This window comes from Struthio camelus, chromosome Z (genome assembly GCF_040807025.1).
Source record: "Struthio camelus isolate bStrCam1 chromosome Z, bStrCam1.hap1, whole genome shotgun sequence".
In the NCBI taxonomy this organism is placed as follows: Eukaryota; Metazoa; Chordata; class Aves; order Struthioniformes; family Struthionidae; genus Struthio; species Struthio camelus.
The window spans coordinates 84,541,507-84,554,310 of NC_090982.1; the positions used below are offsets into that span (position 1 = coordinate 84,541,507).

General features: G+C 54.5%; 1 protein-coding gene across 1 annotated transcript in view; it reads left to right on the top strand.

The window, feature by feature from the left end:
* The first annotated feature begins 233 nt into the window (after window positions 1–233).
* Window positions 234–12,804, top strand: part of ARK2C (arkadia (RNF111) C-terminal like ring finger ubiquitin ligase 2C) — a 45,332-nt gene continuing 32,761 nt past the window's right edge. Inside the window, exon 1 of the mRNA XM_068928483.1 lies at window positions 234–367. Within this exon, the coding sequence (XP_068784584.1) occupies window positions 307–367 (61 nt within the window). The 5' untranslated portion in view covers window positions 234–306. The remainder of the gene's footprint in view (window positions 368–12,804) is intronic.

Below are 12,804 nucleotides of genomic sequence, written 5' to 3' on the forward strand. Positions count from 1 at the left end.
CGCGCCCGCGCGCCCGGCCCCGCCTCCGCGCCTGCGCCCCTGCGCCGAGGCTCCCCGCACGGCGGCGCCACAGCGCGCTCCACCTCCCCCTCCCTCCTCCCCTTCCCCCTCCCATCCCGCGCCGCCCATTGGCCGGGGCGCGGCGGCGGGGCGGGGCGCGGCGGCGGGCGGCGGGCTCCCATTGGCCGCGGCCGCCTTTGTGTGAGCGGCGGCTGCGCCCGGCTCCCATTCGAGCGTCGGAGGGGCCGGCGGGACCGAGCCGGGCCGCTGCCGCCGCCCGCCCGCGCGCGCCACAAAGGCCGCAGCATGGTCCTGGTGCACGTCGGCTACCTGGTGCTGCCCGTCTTCGGCTCCGTGCGCAACAGAGGTACCGCGGCGTGCGCGGGGGCCGCGGGTTCGCGTCCCGGGGCCGCTGCTCGCGGTGGGGCTGGGCGGGGGGGTGCCTGGCCGCCGCTCGCCGCCCCGGCCGCGGGGGTCTGCCTCCCCCCCCACCCCCCCCAGCCACCACGGAGAGAGGAAACAAACAAAAAAAAAAATTGGAAAAAAATATTTTTTTTTATAGGCTGCTTTCCCCCCCCCCCCCGCCAACCGATTAATCCCCGTTTTTTATTTGTTTATTTTTAATTTAATTTATTTTTTTGGCTTCCCTCCTCGTTTTTTGCCCGCTCCGGCGCAGCCCCGCGCCCGACCCGCTCGTGAAGCTCCCCCGCTCGCCCCTGCTTTAATTTCCTTTTGTTATTTATTGATTTATTTTTAAATTATTATTATTTCAACACCCCCTCCCCGCTCCTTCCCCCCCCCCTTCCCCACCTTTTTTTTCCCCGTCGTAGCGTAGCCACCAGGCCCATTTCCAGCGTAGCCGTAGGCGATAACAGCCATTTTTGTATCTTCATCTTGTTTAGCTAAGTACATTGCACTGTAAATTCCTGTTAAGTGGATTCATTTTGCTTTGGTCGCTGGATGCGCTTTCCGCCGGGGGGGGGGGGGGACGGGGGTGGCAGTGGGGGCCGTGGCCCGGCGGCCGGGCTGGGGTCAGTCATGGCCCATGTGAAAAAAAAATTAAAAAAAAAAAAAAAAGGAAAGGAGGGGGGGAAAAGTGGGGAGGTGCAGGGAAAAATTTCGGCGATTTGTTATGATGGGTTAAATTTAAAAGGAAAAAAAAAAAGGGGTGAAAATTTTGCAATGGTGTGCGATTTGTCAAAATTCATTAAAAAAAAAAAAAAAAGCCGCGATTAAGTGCGGTATACCTTAATGCAAAAAATAAATAAAAATGGGGGAACCGGATCTGTGGTTGCATGGAGGGGGGGGGGCGGCGGCGGCAGCACCCCAGAGCCACTCTCAAAAAAGAGAGGCGGACTACTGGCAAAATGGGTTTCCATTAAACAGGGATAAACATATATATTTTTTTCCTCTGCTGTGCCGAATTACTTCCTGGTCTTATTCCATGGGTAAAATTTTATTTTATCTATTTATTTATTTTCATTTCTATTTATTTATTTACTTATTTATTTATTTCTCCTGTATTATATTTATCCTTTTGGTTGTGTACCTCCACTTTTTTTTTTTTGTTTGGTTGGTTTTTTTTTTTTCTTGTACTAAAACTAAAGCATGGTCTGTATTATTATTATTATTTCTTTTAAAGAAATTATTTATTTATTTAATCTCTCTCTCTATTTATTTATTTATTTTATTTTTCACATTACCTAGTTGCCGATGTAAAGCTCTCCGTAGAGGCATTACCCTGCTGAAATGTAATGTGCTGTAGCCTGTACATCTGCTCCGTGTACGCCGCTTTTGTTCTGTTGCCCTTCCATGGCATGGTGGGCCTTGCCTTTTTGTATTGTGTGCATGACGACATTGTTACACACGACTCCACTAATACTAATATACGATCTTCTCAATAAAGAAACTAGTTTTTTCCTCTATTAACCTAGTGTGCTTTTTCTATTGCTGTTCTCCCATTTATTGTCGTATCCTGCTGTTTTTTGTTTTTTTTTTTTTTTGGTTTTTTTTTTTTTTTAGATCTCCCCCCTCCCCTCCCCTCACCTCCTCGCTTTCCCCATCGTGAAGGTTTTCCAGTGAGTGGATTTTTTTTTTCCTTCCCCCCCCCCCCCCCCAACCCCCAGCATCGCAGATATGGGGGTTTCTGACCTTTTTCCGTCCCGTATCTCCCTTCAGCGTTAGTCCGTGCACACCTACTCTGTAGGTGCGCGCTGCGTGTTGCCGTCGTGCCTGCCTATAACTCCGCTTCGCAACGGAAGAGCAACAACAACCACCAAAAAAAAAAGTGTGTAAACACAAACCCTCATTATTAAGCGAAAGGGACAGGTAGATATTTAATTTATATTGTTTCATCCCCGCTACGACATGACACATCTCATTTCTTTTTTTTTTTTTTTTTTGCGCTACCCATCTGCGGAGAAGCACGTCCTCCGCGTGGGGGGGTGGGGGGGGAGAGGAAACATTATTTTTAACTGCCCCCTTTGGTTCGTGAGATGCAAATGAACCCAGAAGTGGAAAAAAAACCCCTCTCATTTGTTAGCTGGATATTTAACATATATATATATATATGAGTGCCCTGCCCACCATCTGCTAGGCGAGAACTTGCGGTGGCCGCCCCCCGCTATAAATACCGTCCCTCGGGCCCCCCCCTGCACCGCGCCGGGGGGGGGTCTCAAACCCTCGCCGACGCTCCAAGGCGAGCGGCAAGAGGCGAGGTCCGCCGTCTTCCCCAATACCCCCCTGCCGTCGGGCTCTCAACTCCCGGCTTGCAAAAAGTTCCCGCCAACCTTAAAATATTGCAAGCAGGGAAAAAAAAAAAAAATAATAATTGGGGGGGGGGGGAAGTCAAACCCGCTGCGGTCAACCAGCTGCTTCGCTGCAGCTGCCAAGCGCGTCCCGGTCGCTGCCACCAAGTCCTCGCTCCCCCCTCCCGGCCCGTCTGCCGAAGGGGGGTTTGCAAAACGCTCCGGCTGGGGGGGGGCCGCGGGAGGTTTGCAGACGAGGCCCCTTTCGCCGCGGTCCTTGGTGGGGGGGGGGGGGAAGCGGCCCTGAAGCGAGCCCATCGCCGCCCATCGTATTTTCTTATTTTTTTCCCCCTTTTCCCATCCCCGCTTCTTCTTCATATTTCCTTTTCCGTGTCTCTCAATGCCTGTCCAACCATCCTGTCCCGTCCCCGTGTCCCCAACCCGGTGCGAGCGCAGGCGGGTTTTCCCACGGGTGTCCCCCCCCCCCCCCCGCCTTTGTTCCCGCGCCCCCGAGGAGGGATGCTCTGCTGCTCGCTTGCATGACGCCAGAAACGTGCATGCCTGGCCGGGGGCTGATCGCTTCCTCATTGCGATTATTGGTTCCCCCCCCCCCCCTTTACCCCGCCACACGATTTTATTCATGCAAAAAAAAAAAAAAATGCACCCCCCCCCCCCAGCTCCCCACCGACCCAGGTAAATGCTCTATATACACCCAAATCCGCAAGCAGCTGCCCCAACGTCGCCGGGGGGGGGGGGACACAGCGCAGCCAGCGTCATACACCACGTTGGTGCAGACGGGGGGGGGCGTTCGCCGCGAGAGTGAAGTACCTGCCTCGGACGGGCTGAGAGCCCGGTTGTGCCCGGTCCTTTCGCCAAACCCTCTGGCGTCCCCGGCCCCTCCCCGGCCCGCGGGAACGGCCGGCTCCAGCCGCACCGCGAGCAGGGTTTCGGTAAGCAAAGTCCCAAATCCTGCTGATTTGGGTTTCGGTAAGCAAAGCCCCAAATCCTGCTGATTTCTGCTCGGCTCGATCCTCCCTTGGAGAAACCGGACGGAAGGAGGCGAGAAAACGGGGAAGGGGGGCGGCGGGGGGGGGGGGGCGGACGTTGCTTTTGGGGTCCGGTGGGGCGCGGATGCCGGGTAGCGAGAGCATCCTCTCCGGCCGAGCGGCCCGCGGCGGAAATCGGCCTTTCTGTGCCGGTTTAAACCCAGCCTTGTGGCCGCCTCGTGTCGGGGCGGGTTTTGCACGGGCGGCGGCGAGGAGCTGGGCTGAGCCCCCGCGAACTCGTTCCGCGGGTGGCGCTCCCGGGGCTCCGCTGCTGCTCCCCGCGGCCCGGGCCTTATTCCCACCTGCCAAAAAGCCGCGGCGGCAGCTCCTTCCCCCCCTAACTAGATCACCTTAAACATCAGCAGTCCCCGACGCCGGAGCTGCTTTCGCTACGGGGAGACCCCTAAGTGCCGGCAGCGGTGCCGCCGGCTGCGGCCGGCTCGCTCGGGAATCTCGCGGGATTTGGGAATTTTGCCATAAGCCTGCGGCTCCCGGCGTCGGGTGATAGCCTAAGGCTCTGCTTTTTGAGCCAACGCAGGGCTAAAACTCATTGCAACCGAACGCTAAACCCCGGGAATCAACTATAACCTGGGGGTTTGGGGTTTTTTTTTTGTTGTTGTTTTGAAGGAAATGCAGTGATTTGGGAAGGCGAAGGATGAGGTTTTTTTCTTCTTTTCTGGCACGGCCGCGGGGCTCCAAGCAGCAACCTCAGCTGGGCAGCGAGAGCTAGGCCCCGGAGGCTAAAAAGTTTGGGTTTTTTTTTAATTTCCCCCCACCTCTTTCTGGGGACGGAGCGGCTCGGACAGCAGCCGGGGGCTGCGCGGGAGGGATCGCCGCTTCTCCAGCTGCGCCCCGGCGCTCGGCCGTTACTTCTTCCTTGGTCTTCTCTTGCTCCTACGCTGCTTTAGGAAGGAGCTCGCTCTTCTGGGGATGGCCAAATTCGCTTAACCCTTTCTGCTCCTCCTCCTCCGCTTAGTGTCGCAGTCTCCCGGGGCCTTTTCTCGCCCGCTTTTCGGGTGCGCGAGGCGCGTCCCAAAAACCTCAGTATTTGCGACGCCCCTTTGCTAAAGGAGACCTTGGAGGCCGAGGCCGGGACCTTTGGACCCCCCCCCCCCCCCGCCCCAAAAGCACTCGCCGGGCCACGAAGCCTTGGGTTTCCTGCTCTCCTCCGAAGAAACGGCACCCGACACACAAGGAGGGCACAAAGTCACTGCTCGGGGGCAGGCTGGGACCTCCCTGCCCTCGCCCCGGGGCGCTCCTCACCCGTCTCCCTAGATAGCCGGGGGTGATGCCAGCAGCTCTGGGGACCGTGGAGCCCGGCGGCACGGCTCGCTCACTCACGGGGACGTGCCGGGTCCTCCTCGGCCTCTTTCTCGAGCGCAAGCTGAAGCATTCGCCGTCTGCTAAAGCAACAGCTCCTCTGCGCGGAGCAGCGAGCGCTCCGGGACGGGGTTCGCTGCCCACGGCGCCTGGCTCCGGCGCAGACTTAATTCGACTCGCGGGAGCTGCGGGCCGGTGCTGCGGAGCCGCCCGTGCCGTGCCTCGGTTTCCCGGACGGCGAGGGAGGTTTGGCGCGTTGCGCCCGGCCTCCGCGGAGAGCTGGAGCATCAGCTCCTTTGGGGTGAGGACTGCGGCCGCTCTCCGGCTTCGGCAACGCTTTTGAGTGGGAGAAGCAACGTCTGCTGTGTGCGGCCCGGAAAGCGGTCGATGACCTTTTTTTTCGCTCTCTCTCCTTCAACCCCAGTATACGTTACTGTCTTTAAAATAAACACCAGTGCCCGGTCCCTTGGGCACCCGCCGCAGCTGGCTATTGGCAAGCATCCCTGGGCCCCCAAACAGACCGTTTCCCACTGGGCTTTTTTGCCGTGCGTGTCTGGGCTTTTCCCGCTTGCGTCTTGGCGGTGCCCGCCTCCCTTCCTCCGGCTGCAGAGGCAGCTCCCGTGCTCGCGTATCCAAACGGGTCCTTGTTCCTCCTAAAGCTACGGATGCGTTAGGAGGAACCGCTCTGGGGCAGTGGACGATTCACTGATGTTTCCCAAATAAATTGAGACCTGCCCAGTCTTGTTTCCACGTTGTGACTGCTAGGAAAGTTGACATCCATGTAAGGATGATACTTCTCCGCTTCTTCTGGTAGCGGAGAAGCTGCTTGCTCTTATGCCCCCCCCCCCCAAACAGCGTTGGGTTGGGCCCTACTTGGCACGGCCACGTTTCCGCTGCGGCGTTACCTGGGTTCGCCCAATACCTCGCTTTTCGACAGCGAGGATGAGCTGGCGTGAGGAAGGAGTCTCGGATGTGCGGTGAAGCTGCCAGGATGCAGGATCAGGCACCAAGTCCTAAAGGTCTACTCTTGCTCGCACCTCCATGACCCCCCCCCCCCAAATCCATCGGCTTGGAGACAGTTGCTTGGGGCTGGTCCTGGGCTTTATACTGTAGGTGGAGGTATTAACACCTGAGGGGTTTAAAAGAGGCAATCGGTAGCGAAATGGCCACAGTCTAAAAGCGTCTTTGTTTTTACAAGAGTTTGGTGCCGCAGTTGCCGTCCTTATGAGCCGATCAGACTCTCTTCAGCCCTTGCACGACGTTTGCTGGCAAACTTGCGCAGCGGCTTTCTAAATCTCCGCGTCTGGAGGTAATTGGGGTGCTAACGCTGGCAAAGAGGTGTCCCTCAAAACCCAGCAATTTCCCCGTCCGCCGGGTGGCGAATATCACGCCTCTTATTTGCCTGGCGGGAAAGGAGCTGTAACCCTCGTGCAGACTACTGCTCTTGTTGTTGTCGTCGCTATGTGCACGTTCCTCTTCCTTGTGGCCGGGCCTTTAATATTAATATCTTAATTTCATTTATAAATTCACTTATCAGCTTTCATTAGTCATCCCGTTAATGATCCTAGGCAAGAAAATTTGTCATTTGACGTCAAAAGGCAGATTAAGGGACTCCTAGAGCCTTGGGAAGCGGCTTCGTTCCGAACAAGAATTATACTGGTTGGCATATGAGGCTAATACTATGTATAATTTGCATCAGCTGCTCAGGGAAATGAGTGATTATTTTATACATTTAGCCGAAAATAAGAGCATTTCTTAATCATGAATGGTGTTACGTTGCCCGCACGCTCTGCAGCGTTATGAATCACTGGTCTATAAACATCTCGTTGCCTGGCTCACGCCGGTAAGCCGCGAAGGGCCAGATCCTGCCCGCTCGCCGCCTCGGAGCGGTGTTTGATGGCACAAGTAGCTTTAATTGAAATAAAGAGGCTCCCTCCAAACTCAGCGCTAGGAGAGACCGCGAGCAGATGAAGCTCTGCGCAGCCAAAATCGAGCGTCCTCAGTCTCGGTGTGCTGGGAGGCGAGGGTGTTGGTGGCTTTCGGAGGTGGGCATCCAGGGCGCAGCGGGGGGAAAAACTCAACATTTGCTCAAAAGAAAGAAAAGAGCAGGGCTGGACTCAAACGGAGGAGATGTAGCATGCACTGGCGCTGACCCTTTCAGGCCCATGGCTCGAGGCAGGCTGTGCTACGCGCTACGGCATGTTGGAAAAAGCCTTATCTTGTCCAGGTGCTGTTTGCGATATCCCACAAATCTCCTGGGGCCGAGATAAGGAAAGAGGCTGCCTTCCGTGCAGCGACAGCGAGGAAGTATGTGAAGTTGCCAAAGGGGAGTGAGGGGAGGAAGAAAAGAAAAAGGCTCAGAGCACGCGGCTTTCACTGCTGGCGTAATTGCAGAGGGAGTGCCGTGGCGCGTTTTCGGTGGGATGGGAAAAGGTGCCAAAACTTGTGAACTTTCTTACTGTTTAAGAGTGCCTGCTTCAGGTGTCCCGTGCCAGGACTTGGCGTGAACGGGCTTCGCGGTATTTGCTGGAGACCGTGGGTTCTTGTTAACATTTAATATCTCAGGCTAATGTGATCCAATAAATCCTGTGGGTTGCAGCCGGAGCGGCCAGGACTTTGTCCCTGATGCACCAAAAACTCTTCTCTGATAGCTTCCGTTCAGCCCTCGCTGACCTAAATGGGAACTCCCAAATTAATTGGAAATAATAGAGGATTGTGTTGCAAGCGCCACCCTGGGGAGTCTGGAGATGATAACGAATGTGGTTTGGGCTGCAAAGGCTGAGGGATGACCGACAGCCCTGGGAGTGCAATGTCCCATTTGCAGAGGGTGCCACTGCGCATGGACGGCTGCTGCCTACGCAAGGTTGGGTGTCTGTAATGGCAGGAGCCGCAAAACCCATCATCCATCCTTGTTTGCCTTGCCGCTCGGCTCCGTCTCTGACTTCCTCATTTATTGCATTAACTCATGGCGGCTGAACGTCTGTCTTTGACGTGGCTTCTTGAACCCACGAGCTGAAAAACGGCAACTCATCGGCAGCGCGCGGGAACGGCGGGCGGGAATCAAGCCCCACAGTGAGGGATGTGGTGTCCAAAGCAGCAGCTGGGGCGATGCCCAGGTTAGTGGTGGCTGCTGGATTAGCAGCTCAGCTCATGGCACTTCTCTTGCCCTCAATTGCTTGAGACCGGAGCTCTGTGAAAACAGATACATCTGTTTTTGATGATGATGATTATTTTCCAGGTCACTGGCTGAAAATTTACTTTCCTGGCTTTATGTTGTTTTGGGGTTTCTCAGCAAAATGGGGAGGAAAAAAAAAAAGCTTTTAAGTGGTTCACTTGAACTGAGATGAAGCAGGCCACAACCCTAGAAGTGAAACACGATCTTAAGGTAAAGTCCAAAACAGCATCAGCTGGAGGAAAAGAATAAAAACGCTGCGTCATAATCTCTCAGTCAGGTTATTCATACCAAAACACTTCAGCTAGCCGTAATTTTTTTTTTTATTGGAGAGATAGAGCCAGTATTTCGTCCTCACTTGGGCAGCATGACGCGATCAGGCAAAGGAAGAGGCTGCCCCAGGGCCCTGTCTTTGACTGTGCCCAGGAGCTGATGCCGGGGAAGAGGTTTGCAAGGCCAGAGGCAGCAGCAGATGCTTTTCCAGGTCTTTCTGCCGTTAACACGGGGGGGAGCAGCATCTGGCTGGTCATGCGGAATGACTACAAGGGTCCTTTGGCCCCTGTCTGTGCCCTTCATCCTCCGTCCACACGTCCTTCAGTAACGGTGGGCTCACTCATGTAAGCTGCTTTGGCGTGAAGGGACAAATAGCATGTTCTCAGTGGCCTTCTTCGACTGGCGCAGGAAAAATCTCTGTGCCACACGCGATTAAAAACTCGCCCATGGAAACTCTGAGTGTTTTGCCAAAAGACGTAACGCAAGTGCTCTGGACATGAGAGTGTTTCGTCTTATTATGAGTCATCAGCACAGAAAACTCTCTTCTGCCAGATCTGTATGGCCTGTTCGGCCATCCAGGTGCTTCTTCTCTAAAACTCTAAAAAAAGCAACCAGGCAAGGCTGGAAGGGTTACACCAGGGACCCGAGTGGAAAAAATTATCCATGGGCAGTTCTAAGTATGGAAGAATGGGATGTAGGCCAAAGGGATGGGAAACAAACCCAACTCCTCATCCCTTGGCCAGTGGCAAGGTCCACCCGTCAGGAGTCAGGGTGGAGGAGGGTGAGGTGGCGCGAGGGAAGCCAACACACGCTTGTTAGGTGCCAGATTTCACACTTTCTTCTCCTGTAACAAGCAGTTCTGAGCACCGTTAACCGTTAAATCAAGGGCCAGACCTCAATAACATCCGGGAAGCTCACGGTGGTTTTTGGGATGTGCTATGCTGCACTCGTCCAGACCGCGCGGGCTCGATGTGAGCTGTGCTGAACCCCCTCCCCTGTCCTGGGAGCTCCTTATGCGTGGCTCTTAACCTGGGCTCTTAACCTGGGCTGACCTCTACGCTGGGGGACGCGGGCGCAACCCCGTCATCCTCTGTCCACAGAGAAGCAACATTTGCTGCTCTCCAGCAAATATGCTATGAGGCTGATCCTAGATCTTAAGGCCAGAAGAGATCGTTACCATTGATTAGTGCAGGGAGTTGGACGAAATAGGCTGTAAGCCAAACCTGGTTATTCCCCCACCAAAGCCCATCATTTCGGCGTCCAGCCTGTTACATGCAAGACCCAGAAGTGGTGCTCCTGGCCAGCACTGCTGTTTGCGCTCTATTGATTTGACTTCTCCACCTTTACCCAGTTGCTTTCCCACCACACACTTTCTCTAGTTGTTTTATACATCTGCCATGTTTTTCCCCTTGTGAGTGGTGGGTTTTTTTGAACTGCTCCTTCCTCGCATTCATTCTCCAGGTGCCAAAGCCACAGAATCGCACAATGGTTGAGGTTGCAAGGGATCTCTGGAGACCATCTAGTCTTCTTCAGGGCTGGGGCTTACTCTGGGGCTCAACTTGTTGGGAATGCTGGAGGTGCTCAGGCAGGCTGGTTGGGTGCGTGGGGGGGTTTTAGGCAGGAGAAAGGCGCTGCTCTCCATGGGATAGCACACCCAGAAGACGGAGGACCTCCTTAGGAGCTCTGCATTTGCTGCTGGGACCATGAGGCTGTGCTGGTGGCAGATGAAGAACAAGCACTGTCCTCTCCCCGCCGCCCCAGGAGGACGGCTGTGATTTATACTATAATAACAACCGGTGCTGGGAGCACAGTCAAGCGCTCTAATAACAGGAACATTAGCTTTAAAGCAGCACTTCTCGTGCAGAGAGCACTTTGCCAGGAGAAGGGAGTGTGGGCAGGCGACGCCGCAGCGAGGAGCGTTGTGTGGGGCTGTCTGCCCCGGCACCCCTCCCTTCACACCGCGGTGCCGACTGGGGATGGGGTGCAGGTCCATTGTCCAGCCTCGCTCCTTCCGGAAAATGCTTTGTTCAGACGGGGGGTTGTCTGAGAGACACTTTCCAAAAAAGTGGTCTGTCTGAGGGGAATGGGGGGGCAGCAAGGGCTCATCCCGTAGAAGCTCATGGAGGCCCCACATTTCGGACAGAAAAACAGGGGGATGAAAATGCTTTACAGAAACCCAGTCATTGAAAATATCCCTTGGGGAGAGCTGCCATCCAGGCCAGCTCGGGAGCTAGATGCTCACAGCAGCGCCGGGTGCCTCCTGTAAGGCAGGACTGAGTGAGCGGGTGCCAACAGGGAGGAGGGACGTGCCAGGGCTTCAACCACCCTATCTGGAGCTGCCTCCTCCGCAGAGGACCTTGGGGGAGCACTCTCCAAACCCAGCCCTTCAGAGGTAAGTTGGATGGAGCGGGTGGGTGTGCGGAGCTGGCATCCTGCCCCAGGAGCTGAAACACTTCTTTCCAGCCCCTAAATAGACCCAGCTCCTGGTTGCTTTTCTTTCTCCATGTTTCAATGTAAAGAACAAGTCCGTTCCTAGCGCTGCCGTGACGCATGTCCATTCGCGTCGCTCCAGGAAGCTGGAGCTTTTAGAAAGCCAACAAATATAATGAGACTTTGTGATTTAAACAACAGCAACACAAAAAGCCCCCAACACAACAGTGACATGAAAATGCAAAGCGTTTGCCAAGGTCCGGACACCAAAAGGCTAAAGAAAAGGTGCTTTGTTCTTATTCAGGCCTCCCGCAGAGGGCCTGCTCCCTGCGCGCCCCGCAGTTTGAGGTTGTCTGTGGTGCAGCCTTTAAGCTGGTCTCTCCTCCCTCTTTTTTTACCCTTTCAGATTAGCAGAGGCTTGTGCTGTATGTTTGCTCCTACGGCAAGGGTTTTAGTGGAGCTCAGGTGTGGAAGTGCTGGGTGATGGTAGAGGAGAGGAGTGCACGGCACAGCTGTAAGCCCAAGTGGCTCTCAGCTAAGCTAAGCTAAGCATGGACCAGGACGCTTATCTCCATGGTGGACCACGGGTTCTTGAACGTTTACAATAAAATTAGCAAAACAGAAGGGACAGAAATCACTTATGTGGCCAAAATGGGTGGAATGCTCTCGGCTAAATCCAAATGAGAAGTACCAACACCCGCTGTCCAAGCAGCGTTCTCCTGCATGGCAGCCCTCGCTGGTGGGTCTCACTGAGGTCCCAGGAGTGTACCTGGGCTGAGTGTCTGGTCATTGGCTCCTTCTGGAGACCAAATTTGCCTGACAGGTTGGGGATCTGAGCACCTATCTGCTAGGGCTTGGTCAGCCAGTTCAGGCTATGTCTAAGACAACCGGTTTAGAAATTAGCAGGATTGCTTAAGAAATACAAGACAAGGGTTTTAGGCCGCCTGAGTATCCTCTTGCCTGGGTACTGAGGAGCGCTGGGAAGGGGAGAGATGTATGCAGAGAGGAGAGCTCAATTTTTGTCTGTCTCTTGAAGCCATGCCACTCTGGACCTGCAGCCCGGGAAACACATGTCTGAGAGCTGGGGCTCACGGCGGTAGCACGGCTGGTGGACTGCTCTCCACAGCTCTGAGAGTTGCCCTCTTGCAGCAAACTGCCTTGCATTGGTTCGTTCATGCATCAGGGTGATGGGAAATAAATTACTAGGTAGGAAAAAACCTGAAGAGGCAAAGGAACAGGGTGTATACGATTTGGCCCTGGCCAAATCTGCACATCAGGTGTAGGCTGAAACATCTGTTTTTGGTGAATGTCTCTCTGCACTTGAGTCCATAAGAGAGCAAGATTGTTTTATGATATTGTGCAGTTGCCCGCAGCCCTGAGGAGCGCTTGGTAATGAAAGATAAAGCTTTCCGTGTAATACACATGCCAACATCGGTAACGATAGTGATGCATCTTCTCCATTAGCTCCCTCCCACTGATTGATGGGCCTGTCTACATGAGATGAACTGTAATTCAGCTCTAGTCCCTTTCTGGCTTCTTGGCCTGCCCTCTTTATTAACTCTTGTAGGATAAACTCCCTTGTGGTTTCAGACCACTTGGTAATTGCTTCAGTCTAAGTGACATCTCCTACGGGAGGATGAGAACAAAACCACCTCCTTGTGAAGGCCAGCTGGCTCCTGGGGCCGTGCCGGGAGCATCTTTTCTGGGTTGGTGGTGACACAAAGGTGAAAGATGCTGTCAGCTTCACACTTAGCACCTGCAGAGTTGGCAAAAACAAGAGGACTGCAAAAAAGAGCACATCTAGGGGCTTTTAGAA